This window comes from Metopolophium dirhodum, chromosome 1 (genome assembly GCF_019925205.1).
Source record: "Metopolophium dirhodum isolate CAU chromosome 1, ASM1992520v1, whole genome shotgun sequence".
NCBI lineage: Eukaryota > Metazoa > Arthropoda > Insecta > Hemiptera > Aphididae > Metopolophium > Metopolophium dirhodum.
This window is the reverse complement of record NC_083560.1, coordinates 100,853,815-100,877,867: the sequence shown is the minus strand read 5'-3', so window position 1 is coordinate 100,877,867 and position 24,053 is coordinate 100,853,815. Positions and strand designations below refer to the sequence as shown.

The window sequence follows — 24,053 nt, the reverse complement described above, 5'->3', positions numbered from 1 at the left end:
TTTAAATATTATAATACCTTTTAGGGATTTTTCAGACATAAGAAATGTTTAACTGTTTATTATCTATATATAATGTTAATAGTTTTTTTCATACGATTAAATTATATACATTTTTCATTTGTCATTTGTCTGGTCTTTCTGTAACACCCGGTAGGCACCTGTTATACAGTAACGGCAAACTTACAAAAATCGTACCGCGTGTGATGCAACGATAACAGGAATTTAGATTTAAGTATAATGACTGCGATACTTAAAATATAATTATTAATATACCTACGCGTGTTTCATAATCATTAATCACAATAATTATAATAATATGTAATTTAGATCCGAGTTAATATTATATACCAGCTACGAACAAAAATAACCAGGAATTCGGCACAAAATAAATCATTATGTACTGTTGTAGGATATGCTTACTTGATGATTAGTTATCCGAACTTCCTACATGAATAATAATTGTTGCAATATAAAAATTACGAATTCAATAAGCTTTTGGAACGTGTTATAAAAATCTGTTGTTTCAAAAATAATAAAGTAATTTTATTCACTTACATTTTATCAAAAAAATAATTGAGAATATAGAGCATTTTTTACTGTACCGAAAATCAAATACTTCGACAAAGAAAACAATTGAGAAACATAAAATTCTTTTCAGTTAATAATTTACAAGGTAAAAAAAATTTGAAAGGATTTGTATTTGTACTCAATACGTAGTTATTTTAAATAATTTTCAAAATAAGTATTTCTACCTGTATTTGAATAAAAATAAGTATCTTGGAAGTAAATATTTTTACTGGACTGCTCATAAGCTCTCTCTCTCTCTCTCTCAACGCGTGTACATAAAATTGTAAATTTTGACAAATAAGCTTAATATCCGTATTATGGAGACGATTACACGAGGGCCATCTTACATAATCCCATATGAGTAGGTATAATTTACGTACACAGCTGTTTGTAATTTCGGAACATTTTATCGAATAAATCAGGATATCGGATCTGCTGTTCGTATTGTAACGCTGCAACAGTGTACGGTGTGCCTTCGTGGCGATGAATATCCGCCGAGAACACAAAAATAATACTTTATACAGTGCCTATACATTATAATATTATTGTTATTCCACCTAATCTATACTTCCCCACGACCACCCGGTAATATAAGGTATAAAGGCGGTACGTGCAGGTATACAACAGGTAGATTTCCACAACATACGTTCACATGTATGATGAAACTGTGTTCGTTCCCTTTGAACAACACGTACGTTTCATATTGGTTGACATTGATAATAGGCAAAGGTTCGGGATTAAATGGTATTGAAAACTATAATATGCAGACAAGTGATACCTAACTGATATCATTCATTATAGGTATTTTTATTTTAGATTTTATACGACCGTGACACCATGTAGGTACAACAACACGGAAACGTTTTTTTATTGTGAGGTTGTACAAATTAATATGGATAGACATTATTCATTAATGCATTATGCTTTCCTAAATATTATCAAAGTTTAACTTTTTAATATAATATACAAACATTCTTGCTGCGCCAATACCGATCCAACGATTAATGCGGTTGTCGGCACCGACCCGAGGATTACCGCATTTCATATATTATAATAATAATTAGAACAGTGCATTGTTATAAAGCGCAATGCGCACAAGATACCTATATATTGGGACGAACGGCCAATGATTATAATATAGACGGGCGCCCTCCATACAATAATACAATTAATAATAAACGGGTAATCACTATCAATATGATAATAATAACTCACAAGTAATATATAATAAATACACACAAGCGAGTGCGAAGCAGCACTCACAATAATATACGTACGCACACAGCCAGCGTGAGCTGACCCCCTGACCACAGTACAAGAATATAGTGTACGAGCTGAATGGGGTTTCGAATGGATCATCTGGTGCTAAGGCCCCGGCGTGATACTGACCAACTGGTTGTTGGCTGGCATAACTTGGCGTAACTCTCAGAGTGCACCGACTCTTAGCTGGAAAGGTGACAGTAGCGGAACTTGTAGTAGGTACGGCCAACGTCCAACAGCCCAGATCTGGACGGCAGAGGAGGAGGTAAGCCAACCTCGTGAACTTCTGCGTCCGATGCACCGAAACAACGGTGGCGCGAAAACGCGTCCGTCTTCGAACAATTTCCTTATTTTAAAATGTATTGATCATAAAATAATATTATTAATTTATCCAATTTCCTATTCCATTTTTCTTTTATAATATACTAGCTGTCCCGCCCGACGTTGTCCAGGCCAAAGATTTGTATTTTTAATAAATATGTTTGTAGACAATGTATATGCCATATTTCTTCTAATTATAATATCAATATAATATGTAACGAATTGCAACCATTTAGATTGACAAAAAAAAATCATGCGTGAGCTACTCTTTACCTATATCTACAGCCTATATGAGTTGAAAAATCAAGCTGTATACACCCTCCAATTTTCAAGTAAAAATCTATTGAAATAACTTTTATTGAAAACGATCAAGTCAGTTTTTGAAGCTATTAACTTCGAATAAACCAACATCCAATTTTAGTTCTACCTATATAACCCGATTTCGCCCGCCAAAAAATGAAAAAAAAAGTTAGTTATATAAGTGTATATCTTGGTTTTGGTGTATACCTACCTAAGTACCTCAGTTCACAGATAAATTTTAGGAGCTTTGCGAACTAAATCGACCAAAGTGAACAATTTATTTGTGGTGGATTGGGTATAGGTTGGTATAACTTTTTTATGTAAAGTATAACTTGGAATTAATCGAACGTGGTTCAAACTACTCTTTAAACATTCCTGATATTTTAAGAACAATTCGAAACTTTCACAAAATTGTTCAAGTAGTTTTTGAGAACCTATATAATAGCTACAAATATACATTTAACTCTCATATATTTTGTTTTAAGATGTAATTTCCTTATTAGAAACCATAACGATTGGATAGCGACCATAACGACCTTAGCGACGATTTGATGGATGCTTTTACCTCATCTGCCAGAGTAACTAATTGCAAATATATTAAAATACTAATTTTTACTAATTGTTTCTTCAATAATCGATAACAACTATTTATAAACAAAAATGTCTATCATAAATCTCAAAATACCTGTTTGAGCACCTCTCCGGGTTGAACCAACTGGAACTAATTGTGAATCTAAACCATTCAGGGACTCACTCAAAAACACACAAAAAGTGTCCAGTGGTTTAGGAGGACTAAATTGAACAATGACATACACACAAACATTTATTTTTATATATATAGACATAGATTGTTATTATTTTCGGCCACCCATTTAATTTCATTAAGGAAAATTATTATACATTAAATCCTTCCCCGTAACTCGACCGATTTATTAGTCAAACCCGTATTAAAATAAGTAGAGTTCTTTTCAAGATATGCTCATACATACAAAAAAGGGGCATCTGATTAACCACTGTGTAACGAGAAATGCGAAGGCCATTACATAACTTGGTGGTTTCTTAGACCTTTAGCCATATGTAGCAAGCTCAGCTCCTTCCACGCCTTAGTGACGTGACCTCATCCCGACCTAACCTAACCTTCGCGAGAAACGTCGGCGGCGGCAGGTAACTACCCTACTCGAGCATTTCCCTTCTAGCTAAGGCGCTACTAACACAGCCTCCGCGGTTACCATCCACATAAGACATGGACGCGTGGCAGCGCAGCGGACCCAGGGACAACCAAGGGCGCGCCTGACTGTCGGACGCGCGTGTCCTAGTTAATCAGAGTACTGTTTGACCAGCAGGCCTCACTCTGATTCCCGCGGAATGAGATTTCGGATTCCAATATCCTGGTACTCACAACGACCGGGTTCCTACTAGCACAGGTGACGGGATAGGATTTTACTCTATCACGACACTGCCTTTTATTGAGTGGTACGGTTTTCTGAGCGGATTGCCGTCCCCGCACCGGGTGATTTTCCCGGGTTTTTATTAGTGGCTGATAATAGATGATTGGTCAGGCCTATTACTGGCACCGGATCGCTCGCATTGTTGGTGCGAGCTCTCGATCGAGTTTTGAATGATAATGAACCGGCGTGTGGTCGGAGGTCCACGGACAGGTTATTCGAGGTACCTGCGTGTGGTTGCTTGACACGACCCTTCCGTTCCATTTTCCATTTCAACGTTCTCATCGGTGTGTCGCAGGGTTTTCGGGGGGTTACTTTGGATTCTTGTTACTTTCCTTTCCACCCCACTCGGATAGGTCTTTCCCTGTTTGTTGCAGGGCCCCGCAACTGGAATATTACTTATATCACCAGTTGCGTCTACCGAGGTAACCCTTCATCAGCGTCCTCTAATGTATTGTGAGCAAATACGGTGGGCCCGGAACACGACCTCGGTTCTTGTCATGAACTCTAACTCACACGGCCAGACCGCACAGGCTGCTCGCACAGCCAGTTTGAGTTTGGTTCAAAAAGTGTTTCTCTAATATATTATGCATGTTATATACATATAAACTTTCCTCTTGAATCACTCTATCAATTAAAAAAACCCGCGTTAAAATCATTTGCGTTGTTTTAAAGATCCAAGCATGAAGAGAGAAAAAGGGACTTTGTTTTATAATATGCTAAGATTTAAATTGTAGTATGAGAAAATATACTGGTTTAAAACTCTGGCGATGAGAATAAATTCTAATTGACCATAAACAGAATAGTCTAGACAGTAAGTGTGGAAAACCACGTAGTTTTACAAAAGTAAATACTAGAAAATACTAAGTTCTATACTTAAATCAAAAATTCCAGACTTCATTCAAATTAAATAAGTGCAACAGCAATAAATGATAAAAAAATCATTTAAAGGAACGATATCACCTGTGATCGGTGGGTGAACGTGGGAGAGAGACAGTACCAATGTGACGTGTGTGAAAAGTCATTCAACAAAAAAGACCATCTGACGGTACACCAGCAAACGCACACAGGAGAGAAGCTTTATCTGTGCGACAAGTCATTCAGCAACAGTAGCACGTTGACGATACACCGACGGACGCACACAGGAGAGAAGCCGTATCCATGTGATATATGCGATAAGTCATTCAGTGTAAGTGACCATTTAGCGAAGCACCGGAGAACGCACACTGGAGAGAAACCGTATCCATATGACATATGTGAAAAGTCATTCAGCAATAGTAGCACGTTGACGATACACCGGCGGACGCACACAGGAGAGAAGCCGTATCCATGTGATATATGCAATAAGTCATTCAGTGTAAGTGACCATTTAGCGAAGCACCGGCGAACGCACACTGGAGAAAAGCCGTACCAATTTGACATATAAGACAAGTCGTTCGGTCTAAATAACAGTTTAAAGAACCACTGGCTGACGCACACTGGATTAAAATGGCACACTGACGTTACACCACCTAAGATATGAAGGCCGGATCTGAGTAATATTATCTTAGATCTCTAGATCATTTCACTGATGTAAAATTTCGTCATCGTATTAAGGTCACATGTTTATTTTTCATTAATCATTAATTACTTTCTCAATAATAAATTACGGTTGTTTTTGAATGTTTGCGGGTTCGTGATGTCGTCACTTTGTTATTATTTTCCCTTTTCGATATAAATTATTCAATGTTTAATAATGTATAATCTACCATTTATTGTGCTGTTGAATATACTGTAGAGTTAAATATATTTGGGAGCCCATCACATCGGAGTAAGTTATAGTGTGTTGTATACTCGCATACGCCGATAATTTCAGACGTCCATAAATAAAAGAATAATTAATAAATATTTAATGCCAATGTTTTTTACTGACAGCGTCACACGATCACCACACCACAGGATAGAAACCGTACTCGTGACATGTGACAAGTCATTCAGTGTGAGTGGTAGTTTGATGAAGCACCAGTGGACCCACACGGCAGACTAACCTTATCTAATTTGTTTTGAAATCATACACTTAACGATGCACCATCGGAAGCACACTAGTCGGATCTTAGATATATAATTTAATGACCTGATATGTTAAGTTATGTTATCATACCAAGTTCAAGTATTTGTTATTTCGTCTATAATAGTTACTCACTAATAAATTACGATTGCATTTTTGATACCCGTGACATACACTTTTTATTGTTTTACTTTCTTGATTTTCAATCAAGTAAGTATGGTTATTGAAATGAAAAAAGTCTGAATTTGTGTTAAATAGGAAAATAATAAAAATTAAACACAGTAATAATGAGTAAGTGCGTAATTATAAGCTAGCTTTAATATAAAATATTAATGAGAGATATCCGATATCACACCCAAGCAGTATAACAATTTGAGTACATAAAAACGTTGGCGTAAACAGGCCCAAAATGTCTATTTTTTAACTTTTCTCCTAAACTATGATTGTTAGAAAGTTGGTTGATAGCTCATTAAAAAGGGATTTATGTATCAAGGAAATACAAAATGTGAAATTTTTCACAGTTAAAAAAAAGAGTTATTTTTGCTAGATTTTCATTTAGCGAGGTAGATTTCTGAAACTGGAGAATGGATTTTGTTGATTAGGGTCTTGTTAGATTCACATTGGCTAGGAGAAGTTTAGTGAAGATTTTCAGAACTACGTGCGTGGGCCAGAGAGAGAAAATAAATAGTGCGCTGACATCGTCAAGCTCGTTTTTTCACTTTTTATCAATAACTTTAGTCATTTTCTTCCCCACAATCACTTACTATGTTTTGCTGATGGTATCAAAATCTATATGCGCATAAATAATCACAATGACTGTGTAGTGTGTATACTGCAGAATGATGTGGGTTGTTTTATTGAATAATTCAACTTATTAGGACTATCTCTTAACATTTCCAAATTAAAAGTTATGACTTTGTCCAGAAATTGATTTCCAATTGTTTACTCCTAAAATATGTTATCTGATGGGTTGCATATTACAACGTCAATAATTACGTAATTTATCTTGAATTTAAATTTAGAAATTCTCTTGACTCTAGTTTTCATACTGATATGATATGTTGCAAGGCGTTAATAACTCTTGGATTCGTAATGAGACTGACTAAAGAGTTTTCCCAAATTAACACAGTAAAAACTTTATACTGTGCTTTAGTGAGACCCATTTTGGAGTATGGTTTACTAATTTGGGACCCACACATTTCAAATGGATCTTTGCAGGTTGAAAGAACCCAACGCACATTTTTAAAGTATGCAAGTTTCATTTTAAGCATTCAATGTCCCCCACACGATTACTCTCCAGTCTCTAAGATTCTTGACCTTCAATCCTTAGCTGGCCGTGGATGTTAAGACGTAAGACTTTTCTAAGAGGGCTCTTATCTAAAGTCGTTGACTCTCCTACTCTTTTATCCCTTATAACCTTTAAAGTTCCTAAATTTCCAACCCAAGCACCTGTGTCTTTCTATACTCCACAATATTAATAAATAAATAAAAAAACGGTCTCGCCGTGTGGTATTGGTGACGATGTAGACTCGACGAGGTGACTTTTGGTATGGGACAGCGGTTTTGGACAAAATTTGCTGAGTTCCAAGTCATCATCCAGGTCTAGTACCTTTATAGATATATATTAAAGAGTTTAAAAAACAGAATTTAGATAAATTTCTTATTTTAGGAAAAAATGGGGGTGAGCATACTTGGTGAATACTTAAACGCGTATGGCGTATCTACCTATATCTTTTATAAAGTGTTAATATTGTGTTTTTCGTGTTGGTGTTTTTTTTTCTCAAACTTATTAAGATCTAAGAATCATGTTTTTGGATTCGCCGAATTTTTAAGATTTGCCCAGTTCCAGGAAATAGATTTTTCCACCACAATAGACACGCGTGATATGATATAATATAATAAAGAATATAATAATAAATTATCAAAAAAAAATAAAGTACGACCGGAACCTTAAACCAAATTAAATTCAAATTGGTATACAAGCAAACGATATTTTATCTGTCAAAAACGTAGAAATTGTTATGATTATTATTTATTACAGATGAGTGAATACTGAATAATGCTATTTAAACCAATTTCACGCTCGTATACGTTCAATTCCAAAACACGCATGGGTCGTGATAGTCATGTTAAACATAATATTCGCGGTAAACTCTGAGTAAAAAACACTTAAAAAAATGTTATTTTAAATTGCAGACAAAACAAGACTAATTTTTTAAGTTTTTTTTTTTGTTACATTATTAATTTATTTATACAATTTGTAAACTTATTATTTTTTTTTACAATTAGTACAAGCGCTGTGGGAGTTGATGGGATGGAGGCTTGAAAGAAGAATCCATCCAGTGATGGAACTTCTTGACAAATTTGAATTTTTTTTTTTAAGATTTAAAAAAATTTACAAAATAGCGGGAAGTGAGTACCGATCTGTACAATAGATGTTTAAAGGGGTTGGGATGGGTTACATTTTAATTCTATTATATAAAATCATTGTACGGTTTTGAGCTAAAACTGTCTATATATTACTATAAGTATCGACACCTTTGGTAAAAGCTTATTTAAATTCCCCTTTGGTAACCACGATAACGATAGTACTGCACAAAAGGATAATTTAACAAGGTCCCACTGGATTGATACTCTATAACCATAAGGTCGCTTTCCTATCGAACATCTGCCCACGGCAACGAGTACTGGATGTTCGAGGGTGAAATCTCTTTAGCCTACACAAAGTCTTACTCTTTCTCGACATGACGATAACGAGTACTGGAAGAGAAAGTAAGTACTACAGTGTCTTGCTATCTTATCCAAATGTGATATTCACCACAATAGCTCGAAATAAAACTTAAACTCATTTTTCAGTCAGAAACACTTTTATTGATGCAAGTATAAAACAATCGTAAAATACAATTTATAGATAATTTGTCGTAAGAAAGTTAAGTTTTTTTTTTTGGTACCTACATAAATATTTTTACATGAAGATTAAATATGTGCTAAATTACGTTGATATAAAGTCAATAGACAAATTTAAAGTCACGGATATGGCGAAAGTCAATTTTTTTTACTGGTTAATTTATTTTCATTACTGAAAATGTAATGTGATCCCTTAAATTAGTTGTATTTAATTTATTATGATTTATGAAACAATTTGTTATACATTTTTATAAGGCTGTGATTTGTCATCGTATTGTTATCATGCAGCTAATACGTTTAACTACATGAACCTGAGTAGTAGCGTGCTAAGTAATTTTAAAAGCTTAGGAGGGGGGGTATGAAGTGTTATATTAAGTAATCAAGGGGTGGTAGAAAATTCAAAAAATAAATTGTCCGAAAAAATATTTCAGTTCGCCACGCCACTGGTTTGAACCCCCTAACCCCCCATCACCCGTGGGAATACCCGTGTACCTGCTGAGTACCAAAATTGATTTATGGCTTACTAATATTTACTACTTAGTGCCACATCCCACATATAATAAACTATAAATAATGTACATGCTAACATGCACCTATATTTTTATTTGTGATTAATGATTATATTTCGAATATTTCTATTACTGTATTGACTTTTTCTATTTTATACCAAGAAAACAGTATACCCATTACACCTATAAGGTACCCATCATTCACACAACAAGTTTAAGCTATTTAACCAATTTATTGCAATTCCTTTGTATAGTAAATTTTCCATCTCTGGAAAAAATGTCGTATATAGAATTTTGTAAATAAAAGTAATAACCTATACTTATTTTTTTCATAACATTTTGTATTTTAAAACGACGTAACATGCGAGCCATGTATTTAAGTCCAATGCATATATATATATAATATATTCGTATTATGTAGGCTTTTGGACGTTATATTTATTGTGGGTGGATATTAATAAAATTTCGGACCTCATCGCATATACAGATTGACGGGTTACCACACATGTTCCGACCGGGAGGCCCCCGACTGTTTTTACTTTTTTCAAATAGCGAGTGTTGGATAACTCGGTAAAAGGATACAAGCGCGTGTGTTGTACATTATAAACATTTTAGTGTATTTTGCCCGCAACGTCACCCAGAAAAAGGCCGACACGACGGCACATATTATTATAATATAGCAATACTGCAGAGTGATATTTTACTGTGCCGCAGCGGGTATTTATATTTTATATTATACCAGCCGCCAAATTATATGCGACGGTTCTCAGAAAACTAAGGGTTGTACGCGTCTGTATAGGTATTAAAATATAGGTATAATATATGCCCTCCGTGGGTCAGTAAAAATATGTCTTCCCTGAAATGGAAACATAAATAATGCATCGTTTTTGGCTGCCGCAGGCGGTACACACGCGGGCGTATATTATATTATATTATTATTACTATTATATATTATATAGTCTGCAGCAGTTGTGTGTGCATCGCATAATCGTTTAGACTATATAGCGTCACTCACCATTCTATAGAACATATATACATGTACCTACAAGACCATATGGGGACACTTATATTATAATACGGCGGGACGGCGTTTTGTTTTCGTCAATGCATACACGTCGTCTTGTCGACGCTTTTGATGTGCAGATATCGGTCAAGTGCAGATAGAAAAAAAATAACACAAAATGTTTACGTATCACTGTGCGTGTATAAGGTTTGACCGAAAACTATACAAATTATATATATAGACGGACAAAGTATATAATGTTCTAGGTATACCCATCACGCACATATGTGTCCAGAAACGGACAGAACTATGTCGGTGCCCGGTGGTCTATATATACGCAGGTATAGGTACCGGAATTATCCATCATGGAGTGCTTGTGTGTAGGTCTATACTACTATAGGCACCAACTGTCCTACCCGACGTTGTCCGTGCCAAAGATTTGTTTTTTAGAAAATATATATTTTCTAAAAAAATATGTATGCCATATTTCTACTAATTATTATAATAGTAGATAATGTAATATGTTGCCATTGGCAACCGTTTAAACAAACAAAAAGAATTGTAGGTTTTTGCATGTATCAGCTACCTATAGGGGTTGAAAATATGTTAAAATCTTCTTCACGATATACTCTACCATTTAAAAAGAAACCGCATGACTATCGGATGAGTGATTCTCGAGATTATTGGCATCGAAGATTCTCATTTTTACATGTATTAGATAAACTATAATATTATTATGTAATATACTAATATTCAATATACCATCTATATATAGGTACAGAAATTTGGTAAAAATAATGATAAAATTTGTTCGATATACCAGCTAGTTGATTGCAATAATTTGAAGACGCGTGATGAAAAAAGATTTAATTAAAGTTGCATACTGTCTTTTGGAGGGACGTGGCAAACGTTTTGGGGGACTAACTATACTAAGCCCCCCCCCCCCCCACCAATACGTGTCAATTCCTACGAGACCATACGATGAGGACACTTATTATAATACGGGACAGTTTTTTGTACGAATGAGTACCTATGTATAATACGTCTTGTCAACGCGTTTGAAGCAGATGTGCAGATAGAAATAAAATAATACAAAATGTATAAAGGTGGAGAAAATAGACAATGTACCGGTGTACCAACGTACAGGTACTACCTATCACGTATCCAAAACCGGATAGAACTGTTGGTGGTCTATTGTCTAAATACAGGTATATACAATATCTGAATATTCTGCGCATCCTGACGTGATTGCACGAATCGTGTGTATATTGTATATATAGGTAGTACACGAAACTTTGTTAACGATAATGATAAAATTACGCGTTTGACACCTGTTTGACATTCAATGCAATATTTTGAAGACTTTTTATGACGAAAGATTTGATTAATGTTATGTAGGTAAAAACTAAAAGGTACCTATCACATAATTTTATTGTAATTATTATTATCATTATTTATTTGTTTATAAGTTATAACACACCAACAAGACCATATGAGGGTACTTATTATTATACTTACGATTTTATTTTTTGACAATGTGTAATATGGATAGTAAATCTCGTCAGCTCGTTTGATGTGCGGATACCGGTCAAGCGCAGATAGAAATAAAATAGTTCAAAATGTTTGCGTATTTCTGTGTGTTTCTGTAAGTTTCGAACAAGAATCATACATATTATTACGTACATAATATCGCATATAAAAACGGACAAAATATATAAAGTAGTATACAATAAAACAATGGTATGACGTAATATATAGATCCTATACGTACCTTGCTACCTATCAAATGGCTATCGCCTATCATGAATGTGCGTTCAGAAACGGATAGAACTTCCGGTGATATATACTTAGGTATACTTGAATTATCCTGCAGACGTGCTTGCACGAACCATGTATCCATATATATATAGGTACACGCAACTCTGGTAACCATGGTGATAATATTACATGTTTAATACATGTTCGGTATTTATTAAGTAGGCAAACTATCAAGAAGACGCGCGATGAAAAAAGATTTTATTAAAGTTGCGTGTATCGCATATATAATCGTTTAGACTATATTATAGAACGTCGCTCAGCATTCCATGTATTATAATTTATAATATTTTATAACATATTAACAAGACCATATGATGTGGACACTTATTATAACACGGGATGGTTATTTTTGTCAATAGGTACGTGTCAATATAATACAACTGGTTTGATGTGCACATAGAAATAAAATAATACAAAATGTTTACGTGTTTCTATGCAAGTATAATATAAGGTCTTACCAAGAATTATACATAACATTTTGAATAAAGAGTAAAGACGGTCAAAATATACAATATACCTACTTGGTTATATAGGTCCAGAACCGCATAGAATTGCCGGTGGTCAATACAGCTGGTAGGTATACCCTAGGAATTATTCTGCACCCTCACGTGCTTGCACAAATCGTGTATGTAGGTAGTAAACTAGTAAGTACTCAACTTTGGTAACAATAATGATAAAATTACGTGTTCGGTATTCATTATACACTATATTTTGAAGACGCGTGATGAAAAGAGATTTAAAATAAAATACCTGCGTTTAATGAGACATTTAGTGTTTTTTTTTTTAACAAGGTTTGCACGTCTCCGTTATTTTTACGACTTTCATCAACAAGAAAGTTTGACACTTTGAAATGTTTATAAATAGTTCTAAAAGAGTCAACATATTTTTAAATTATATAAATACTAACCACAATATACCACATGCCTAAAAATGTTTTTCGAAACTGAAAGCTGTTCTTGGTAAGTATATGGTAACTCCGTTTAAATATGTGTTACGTCCATTTCATGTATAATACTATGCAGGGCAAAACATTATGCATGTTAATATATTTTAGTACGTGAGACGTAATCGGAGCCGAAATCACCAATCATGTACCACCTTATGGCATGCACCCCTAAGCTATTTAATTAAAGAGCTGTATTTGGTACTAATATACAGAAGGGGTCATTTTTTTATGAAAATAAATGATAACAAAAAAAATCACACCTTATGTGGGAAAAAATAGTTTTTTTTTTTCAAAAGAACATATGGACACTATATAATATTATGTTATAAGAATAGCTTGTGGTATACACACCTTTTGTACTTTTTAATTTTTATAATTATTGTAATTAGCCTAATAGTATATACATACACTGCACAATGCATAATGCATATAATTTAAATATGGTGAATAATATTATTAAACTCGTTATTCATCGACACGGTTTTTATTTTAACATAATATAAGGTATTATCAAAATTATTATTAAACGCTCAATATTGTTGGATAATAAAAAACGAAACACGATGGTAACACATATATCTTACATGCAGCTCAAACAAATCTCATAATATATTAAAATATTATTATTGTGCGTATAAATATTCGTGCGCATAATATTACTATGGTTAAACTGAGACGACATTCCAACAATAATATTATTTTAGAGCAATGAAGTCTCCCGTGTGGGCTTTTGAAACACTTCAAAGAAAGAAATATCAACACAATTTATTATATTTCAACCATTTTAAAAAACAGATTAAAATATATTAAGCCCATACATTTTTATATTTTAAAACCTATATTATACACCATAATATTATTATGGAGAGGACGAAATGTATAACGGTTTTAATTGGAGTGCAGATATTAATATAGAAGAAGGAGGCAAGATCATCAATATAGGACAGATAAGTTGGAACCGCACGAAATAAAAACAATTTTATTTTAAATTGGTTAAATTGGAGGAAAGAGCATGGGAATTGATGATGTAGAAGTCACTATGCACAAAGAGGAACCACCACCTCAGTTAGAGAGAGTACAAGATGAGTTATATTGATAGAGCACGATAGGACTATATAGGTTCCAATAATATAACAGGTTATGGCTGGTACGCCATTTTAAATTTTTTTATAGTTAAAAAATGTCCAATTTAAATAGCAATAGTAAGGCTTGAACGCTTAATACAAGGTTCCTCGTAAATTGTTCTTACTAAAATAAAAAAAAAATCAAGTGTAAGCAATTATAATTTTTTATGGGATTGATAAAACGATTTTTCATCAAAAGATTTTAATTACCTACTTATTATTGTAATACAAAACATATCAACCATCTACATTATATATAGGGACTCAAAACTTTCATCATTATGTACTTATACTATCATATTTTTAATTATCAATGACATTTTTCCAATACTTTGACTAATAATTTAAAATATCTATTGACAATGGAAATTTTTAAAAATTATAATATAAGAAAGCTAAAAATAAATATAAAAGATTTTTCAATTGAGCTATACACCTATTATACCTAATACACATTTTTTTTACTTCCTAGTTTCCTACTGTAGCAACATTTTTAAGAATATAGACTGTCGTATAAATAATAAAATACATAACGATATATCAAAATGCAAATATATAATTATTGTGTTAAATAAATCGACATCAAGATTTTCATTTTATTATTGTAAATCATTTTTACTTTTATGCTAATATCGTAATTCTAATAGTCACTTTCGTCACTGGCCCACCAGAAATGTTCACTGTGTCCTCGTGAGCCAGTCCACCTCTAAAAATGTTTTGACATATCCGGTCCATGCGGCTATCATTGCTTATAGTTTTATTAACATTTTTTTTTTTTTTACAAGTAATTAACAAACTGTATCAATTATACTAGACACAATAAGATAATGTGATAAAAGTTAACAGGTCATGAGGTTTTGTTGAAAGAAGCCACCCATTGATAACACTTTCTGACATATATATATATATACCAAATACATTTGTATTAATTAATTTTATTTATAGAAGTAAACATTAACAAGGTTTTTATAGAAATAATTAATTCGAAATTCATTAATTTTTTTCCAAGATTGATGCAATTTTAAAGAAGACGTTTTTAGCCATTTTTAGGTATGTAGAATTGTATAGTAACTATAAGTTAATTAAATTAAATGCATTTGTAGTCACGTTAATTATATTTTTTCCTTATAGGTTTCCTACAAACCCTACAAATTTGAAAAATTATATTTCGATTTATAAAAATAATAACTAACCAATTGTCTTCAAAATGTTCTTTGTCTTAATCCAGTCTGAACTCCATTAATTTGTTTCCTACAATTATTTAATGTCGTATTTTTATATTTTAAAATTTGTTTCCTTGTACTTTAGAATATTATAATTAGCAAAAATGCCTCAACCTAAACGTCGGTAGTAATTTAACTATTCTTACTCTATATTATTCTTTGCAGTTTACAGTTTGCCCTAAAGAGCGTTATTATTTATTATACATTTTCTTCTTTACAATAAATAATTATTATTATTTGAAAAAAATTTGAATTTCTTATTATTGTTATTTTTTTAACATAATATGTAAGTTAATTTTATTATAAAATCTGTTTTTTAAAACTAATGGATTTTTTCTCGTATAATTGAGTGGTTGTTATTTACCGACCCTGGGCTCTTGCAAATTCCCAAATAAGGCCCCGATAATGATGGTTATACACTGTAGGACATTTGCGCACACGAATAATCCCACACAGCGTTGCAATTGCAATATATTTATTTTAAATTTAAATTTCAAAGTAAAAAAATCTAAGTGCGTAAGTCGATGAATACATTACTAACTTTTTTTTTTCGTCGCGATATCGCCACAATTCTATACAATAATTACTGCACGACACATCAGGGCCGCAGACACCTCCACCCCACCCCGCTCTCGAGAAATTAATATTTTTAAGTATTTTTTAATATGACGACTACACCCCTCTACAACCTCCCCCACACTATATTAAATTCCCGTCGGCGGCGCTGCGGACTCATCATAATTATAATAAAATAATAACAATATATTCCATTATACATCCGCATAAACGCGCGTGCCCACCTCTACCTGCATATTGTGTGCAGTATTATGATATATTTTTTATCACACTTTTTTTTTATCCGTACAGAGGTACCCCGCTGCAGCCGTATGTAATATGTGTATTTCGTCCAACGTTTGCGCGCAGTCGCAGTAGTATATAACGCACTATAATATACAACCACTGACTTCCCACCTACCTACCTACCTACGATAAGGTACGCCTCAATTAAAGAAGAGTTAAGAAACGCGTACACAACGGTACAATTTGTATTTTTGCGACGGCGATTCTTGCACACGCGTATAATAATAATATTATTATTATGCGACGCGTAGGTATAATATATTATTATTATTATTAAACTGCACACATTTTACATGTTGTTCATTATTATTCATCGTCGTCGTTGTAGCCATCCGTCAAAGGTTCTGACACCACGTGCACATGACCTAATACCATATTATTATATTGTATTTTTATTGAAATATTAAATAATAATTATTATCATAAGAATAGAACACAAATTCATGTTGCTACATGGCCGAAAAAAATATTTTAAAAAAATGTATAAAGGTATCAAAATGAATCGATATAGGTACCTACCTAAATAGATACTTTTTCTTATTTTCAAAATATTCCAAGATTGTTAAGCATATATGTTATTCGTATAACTACACCTTCCATATAACTAATAATAAATATTGTAAAATAAATTACTATAAAGACAATTTAAAATAATATAATATCATAAAATACACTTAGTAATGACTGATGAGGGCTTACATTCTGACTTCACTCAGAATCATTTTTATATGCAATGACTTATGAGTAATGAGTTATCATTGAACTCAAATTCAATATAATTAACATTACATAGTGACTTACTCAATCACGATGCACTGCAGTGTACATGACACCTACCTACTGCACTGAATACCTAACTACCCATTTTTAAAACGTTATCACACATATTATACTATCATTACTACAAAATTTGAAAAACCCTATTTTTCGAGCAATTTTAATGAATAAACTTTTTTTTTACCTCAATAATTGATTTTATTTTCAGACTAGAAAGTTTATTCTCATACACTTTATTGTCTTTTAAAAAACGTATTTATAGTAAATTGGCTATAGTTGTTAATAGGTACCTATTTATTATTATTTCATTTCAGGTACCTAATCTTACCACCGGAAATCTTTTTTTGTCATATTTAATTATTTTTAGAATTATTTTTGTGAACTTTTTGGACGGGTCTTGTATAAAGCGGGTGGGCCTACTTCATGCGATCGTCTTAATTAGTAGTTAGTACATTAATATTAGGTATAATATGTTTATATTTAGAAATATTGAAATCATTAAATATAAAAGAATAATTTATTATTAATTTAGTTTATTTATTTAATAAAAATAAGTGTTTCTTATACTGTTACAATATTTATATTTTTTTTTTAATCAAATCTTAACTTTTAAATTACCTACATATGTTATTTAATTGAAATTAATAACATTGATATATTTACTATTTATTTTTACTTATATATAATGGTAATAATTTTATTTTTAAGTGGTTTTTTAGGTATTCTGTGTAAGTAATATTTTATTACAACTTGTTCCAACTATTAAATTATATTATCTTCAAGGTAACATTTTAGAATTTTAAATTATCCGATTCCAAAACAAAAAAAATTGTTGATATTTAAATTACGATATATTATCTAAAATTAAAGTCTTTATTTATAATTAACGTAGTTCGTTTTGCACATATTTTAACAAAACGCATACACTAACAAATCAAAACACCAAGAAAGATGCACTTGAAATTAAAAATAATAATTACTACATTTTCAAAATAATATGTACGGAAAACGTTTGGAAAAGTAGCGAAACAAATTTACACACCTAGCTCACCAACCCATAATAAAACTATAATATTACAGTGAAGCCGAAAAAAACACGCAAACCCAACTCATTCAACTGCAAAACCTTAGGTTATAATAAATAATAATAATACTATAAAATATATAGTAATTATTTCACACGAGCAAGACATAGAAATCTCCAGCGCAGTGTATAGCCTGGTCGCATATGTATATGATGTATACCTAGGTAGGTACGCCGAACAAGTAACCACGTAAGTGACGCATACCGCATGGTTACCTCAGTCAATATCATGAACTCAGACATTATTGAAAATGGTTAGCCAAATAATTTGATGTCTGCAGGCCACCCACAAGGTGCGTTGGTAATACATCTATCGAGTATACATATCTTTGACTTGATAAATCTGCAGACAATGTCGCATATGGGGATAGGTACTTTGATACATTGGGTGTAATATCATATTTTAGCATTTCCGAGATCGCGTGCAGACAATGTTATCCGTATTGAACATCAAATTTAGATTTTTGAAAGACGTTGGTAAAATAATGGTATAATATATGACTGTATGTGGCGGACGTTTGCGTGTAGCCATGCACGTACATCGGCTATAACTTCGCCGCGTCGTCCAAACTTATAATTAAAATCACTGACAATATTTATTACGTACGAAATAAATGAAAATGTAATAATTTTTTTATGTTGGTATATTGTTCGACCTATACATTGATTGGAACTCCCGGAGCCCATTTGCCCATTGCCCCGTACAGTTTTACACTTCCAGAGTATACATACAGATTGCAGTAGATAACTACAACTGCCTATAAACTGCCGAACATTCTATACAGTTAGGGTATACACTGCACACTGTCACAGCGACGAACCGACGATGCAATCATTTTGTGTATGTACAGTGGGTAGAAGACGAATCACCCACTTTTTTTTTTTGTTCTTGAAACCCTTTGGGCCAGGTAATAGTAGTCGTGGTAGTATAGGTATAGTGTAGTCGTGGTATATAGCTGACGTATAATAGCGTTTGTTGTTGCAGCACGGCGTGCGTATTTTATAATAATAATAGAAAAAAAAAAACAGTATAATAGAAAACGAGTGAAAAAAAAAAATATAATAGTCGAGAGTACGAGCTGTGGCGACTGTCGGTGGGGAGAAGAAAACGACTCGCGGTCGTGGCAATCTGGCGGCGGCGGCGGCGGCGGTGAATCACGTTGACCTACGTTCGGAAAGACGCGCTCGCCAAGCACCGTTAGACGACGGTCGGCGATATTATAATGTTATGCGCGCGCGCGATCGTTCCTTCCTGCTACGTCGTATTATTATTATTATTTCACGGCAACGTGCCCGGTGGATCCTCGTCCCGGAGTTTTCACGCCTTGGCGCGTTCGTCTGCCGCAAGTCTTTTTCGAACAAACATCAGGCGAACCTACCACAAGAACATCGTTCAGATGGAGGAGTCAACGGAATGATATTGACTACCTACGGTTTGTCAAACCAAGCCGACGTCATGTCCGCCGAGCTATAATCAATATAGATTGAATGTATTGATATACTTAACATAGTACGATGTAATAATATTCAACTCCAAAAGCTTCGAGTTAATGTTGAGAAAAATATCAACTTTAAATGAAGTATTAACTTTTTTTTAATCATTGCATGCACAACGTTGTGCGACTCTCAGTTTTTGTAAAAATTCTGTTAAAAATGCCTCCTATACCTCCTATAGTACCCAACCAACTAAACTTGAAAACTTCAAACTTCCTACGAATACTATATACGGAATCACACTTATGAAATAACGTATGAGGCACTTTATATTAAATTTTAATATTTTTTAATCATAAACAATAAAAGAAAAAATAATTTTAAAAAAAAAGTTAAAAAAATAAACGACGAAAATATGGTCACCCATCCAATTACGTAACATAAAACCACTGGCTGAGCCGAAGGAAACTTGAAAGAATCCCACGACCGCCAGAGGTTGTCATAAGGTGATAGTGAGTGAGAGAATTATGTTATTTAAATTGAAACACTTATCATAAATAATTAAAGAAACTAATTTTACTATTAGTATTATGATAGGTTGATAAAATGTTTTCCAAATATATTGTATTGTATTAATAGTATTTAATTATATTATAATTTAATTTTTAATCAATAACATCGTACCGTAGAACGATGTTATTATTAGGTTCGCGGCAGGGGTGGATTTAGAAATAAATAAGGGGAGGGGGGCACAAAAATACACCAAATATGTAATCATACAAATACAGTTGGATAAGTTAAACTTTTAGATGTATAAATTATACAATAATTGAATAATATGTATATTATGTAAGCCGTAAGACACTATACTCATATGTTACTAGTTAGTATAGCAATTAAAAATTAATACAAACATAGGTACGGTCAATGTGTGGGGGTACCATAAATACGTTACTGGTTCGTGCTGGTATATAGGACATAAATAGTTTAAAATGAATCTAAATGTTTTGAAAATGCTTTGTGTATCCGTATACAATTTTCAAGTTCGCACGAATAATAATTTTGAATTACCACAAAATAACTAAAATCATTTTTTTTCGATTAAATATCTAATTTCGTCCAAATGTAAACTTCAAATGTCAATAATATGAAAAAAATCAAAAAATTGTATTTAAATATTTATTTGATTTATTTTGGTTTCAATATGAGCTATTTTTATAAATATTCACGTCAAAGCTATGCAAATTAAATATTTTGTTAATTCTTAGCTATCTACAAAGTTATTTCCAAATCTCTGCGTGATTTGACAAATTTTTTCAAAATATAAACTTCAAATGCGTATAAAAAAAAAAGCGGGTAAGCGGGTGTCGCTCACTCGCTCTGCTGTACAAATAAGTTGCAAAAGGGTGACTGTAATAGATGGTGTTAAAATTGAATTCGACGATATTATAATATTATCATTGTAAATGAATAACTATTCTGAGCGTAGACGGTTAGTCAGGCAAAGATATTTTATATTATTAGGTATAGGCATATTTTGTATTGTCATTATGTTTTTACGGTAGCTGGTAAATTGAATTAATATTATTTGTATATAATAATATACTTTAGAAGTTTGAACCACCCACGAATAATATTTTTAAATTATAACACAAGACTAAAATTGATCTTCTTCTTTAAATATCTAATTTCGTCCAAACTTGAACTTCAAATAACAATAAAAAAAAAAACTGTGTTTATATATTATTTAGATTTGTTGGTTCAAGTATTATAACCCAACGAATACAATATTGTATTGACATTTATAGGAAAAAATTTAAAATGTAAAATGTCCGTAAACAACTCGAAACGAGTCAAAATATTTTGAAAATTGTAACAAGTATAGAAAAAAATAAAACAAACATGTTTTGTACATTTCAAGTATCTATACGGTCATTATAGTTTTTGAATTATAACAAAACAAGAACATCGATCCGTGAAAAATCGAGTGAATATATTCAATGTTGTAAAAAATTGAATTTCAGACGATCATAAAAAATGAATTCGATTTTCCGGTAAACTAATTTTTTTGTGTACGAAGGGTTTGAAAACTTATTGGAAATCTTGTATGAAACGTTAGTGTTTTCTGAAATAATGATTGTGTCACGTTAAATGGATCACCCCGTATTTATACCTTGTGAAAATCACGATCTCAAACAGGTGCAGTCGTACGTTTCGTCGTAGGCACTCGGTAAACAATAATACCTACCTATATAACATATATTGTATTATATTATACCCATAATATATAGGTAGTATCTGTGTATTTTAATGCACTATATTACTGTATCATAACACGTCGAACGGACCCACCTTAGAACGATGTTTAAAACGTTTCGTTTTGTTTTCTTCTTTCTTTTTACGTCCCGTAAAATAGGTACGTAGAATGCCTGTAATGCGTGTGTGCTGCTGTTGTTGTAGTCGTACCTTCTTCGATACGATTCGTTCGCATTCTTTTCGCCGTGTCGCATTCGATTCGAGAGACTTACATAACAGTCGAGCTCACTGCAGACCTCCGGAAAGTTGATTTGGCTGGCCATCATCACAATAATATATTGTATAATACGTACATTAAATCTCACATTGTTCTGGTTAAATTATTCAAATCAGAACTCAGTTTTTTGTATATTTACGGTGTATACCAAAAAAAATAAAACAATCATTTCATTTTCGATTCAACCAACATTTTACACATATTTTGTTTGATATAGTGATAAAACTACCAAACTATATGTTATGATAATAATATAGATATACCTATAAGGCCTCAGCGTCAATCGAACATTCGATATTTTATTCTTCGCGACCTTACAAACTTTATATCTAAGAGATCAAGACGTAATTTTGTGATACTGTTATGTAGGTGAATAATAATTCTGTTTTTTATTGATTAAATCACGAAAAACGATAAAAACCCAACATGTTGACTGCGTACATCTTTTTGTGGTTCTCGCTCCATTAGGGCAGTCGATTTATAATTTACATATTTCCTGTAACCTGTACCCATATAAAATATACATAACCACGTGCATATAGCAAGTGTCAAGACGTCTATATAATCTTATATAATACTATAATAATAGTATATCTGTATAATAATACACAAAATACGGCGATAACAATAAAATATATAATATTAATATAGGTACTTTAAAATAATCTTCTTCGTGGAGAAAGTTTGTTATTTATCCGATGAAGACAAAAATGCATCCGACTTACATAATTTGCTAAGTAGGTACCTACGTCCTACAATTGAAGATCGTATATCGTATTTATCGTATTTCGACGAATTGTAATTTTTTTGGTTGAGTATAAGAAATTAATATTAATTGTCGAGATTTAATTAAAAAAATTATTAAATTTCATTCATTAATAGCGAATTTCTTGATTTAACGCCCCACCTGAAGAGATATTTAAAGATATGATAAATTAAAACTTAAAAACGTTCTTAAGAACAAGACAATAATAATATGACGTGCACGCCTATAGTATAAGTAATACAAATCATTGTCTATAGATTTATATAGATATTTTAAATGTTTTGACAAATTACTGCTAATACAAGTTTGATATGTTATGTTTACGTTTTCTTATAAGTTATAACGTTTCGTTAATATAAATAATAAATATAATATTACGATTTTGCTATTTTAATAAATTATTACAGCTGATCATGCAAAAGGCGTTGCCCGTGACAAATTAAATAATGATTTTCCGTGTCTTAGTCACTGTTGTGACTAAGACGTATGTATAATAAACCTAACACAGTAATTTGAGTGTTTTGACAAAGTATAAAATACAGGTCTAAAATGTTATCTATATTGATTATAATGATTAATGACTATTTAATTGAATGGCAATCCTAAACAAAAAAATATATATTCATTTTTCACAAGCGAACTATTATAGTTCTTGTGAGTTGTTGAGCCTCTTTTAAAAATGCAAAATTCAAAACATTGTCTTCGAGGGCACATTCTTGGTTATGGGATTTTCTGTGTATCTATCAATAATTTCAGAACCACGAGTGCAAGTGACTTGGCTGTAGATTTCTTTACACGCACACAAATGTCCTTTTATTTTTATAGATAGATTACAAACAATAAACATTATATAATTTATAACACGCATCGTGGGGCGGCTCGAAATTGACACAGCATTATATAATTTAACTTAATAATAACCAATCATAAATCTACATATATAACTAAACTTACTAAACACTTTAAATTGGTTATTAAAGTTTTGAAGCATTGTAAGATTAGTGATAATATATTATCATAGTAGTATTATCATTGGCGTATTTATGGTGGTGTATGAACCTGTTTTCTTGAACAAGAATGAATAGAAAAAAAAACCGAAAAATATTTTGGATCACAATGTAGATAAAG

At 32.3% G+C, this 24,053-nt stretch overlaps 1 protein-coding gene across 1 annotated transcript; it reads left to right on the top strand.

Moving 5' to 3' along the window:
• Positions 1-1,219: 1,219 nt before the first annotated feature.
• On the top strand, positions 1,220-5,319 carry LOC132948804 (zinc finger protein 3-like). Its single transcript, XM_061019457.1, has 2 exons — positions 1,220-1,311; positions 4,845-5,319. The coding sequence occupies exons 1-2, from the start codon at positions 1,220-1,222 to the stop codon at positions 5,317-5,319; spliced, it is 567 nt and encodes a 188-aa protein (XP_060875440.1).
• Positions 5,320-24,053: the final 18,734 nt, after the last annotated feature.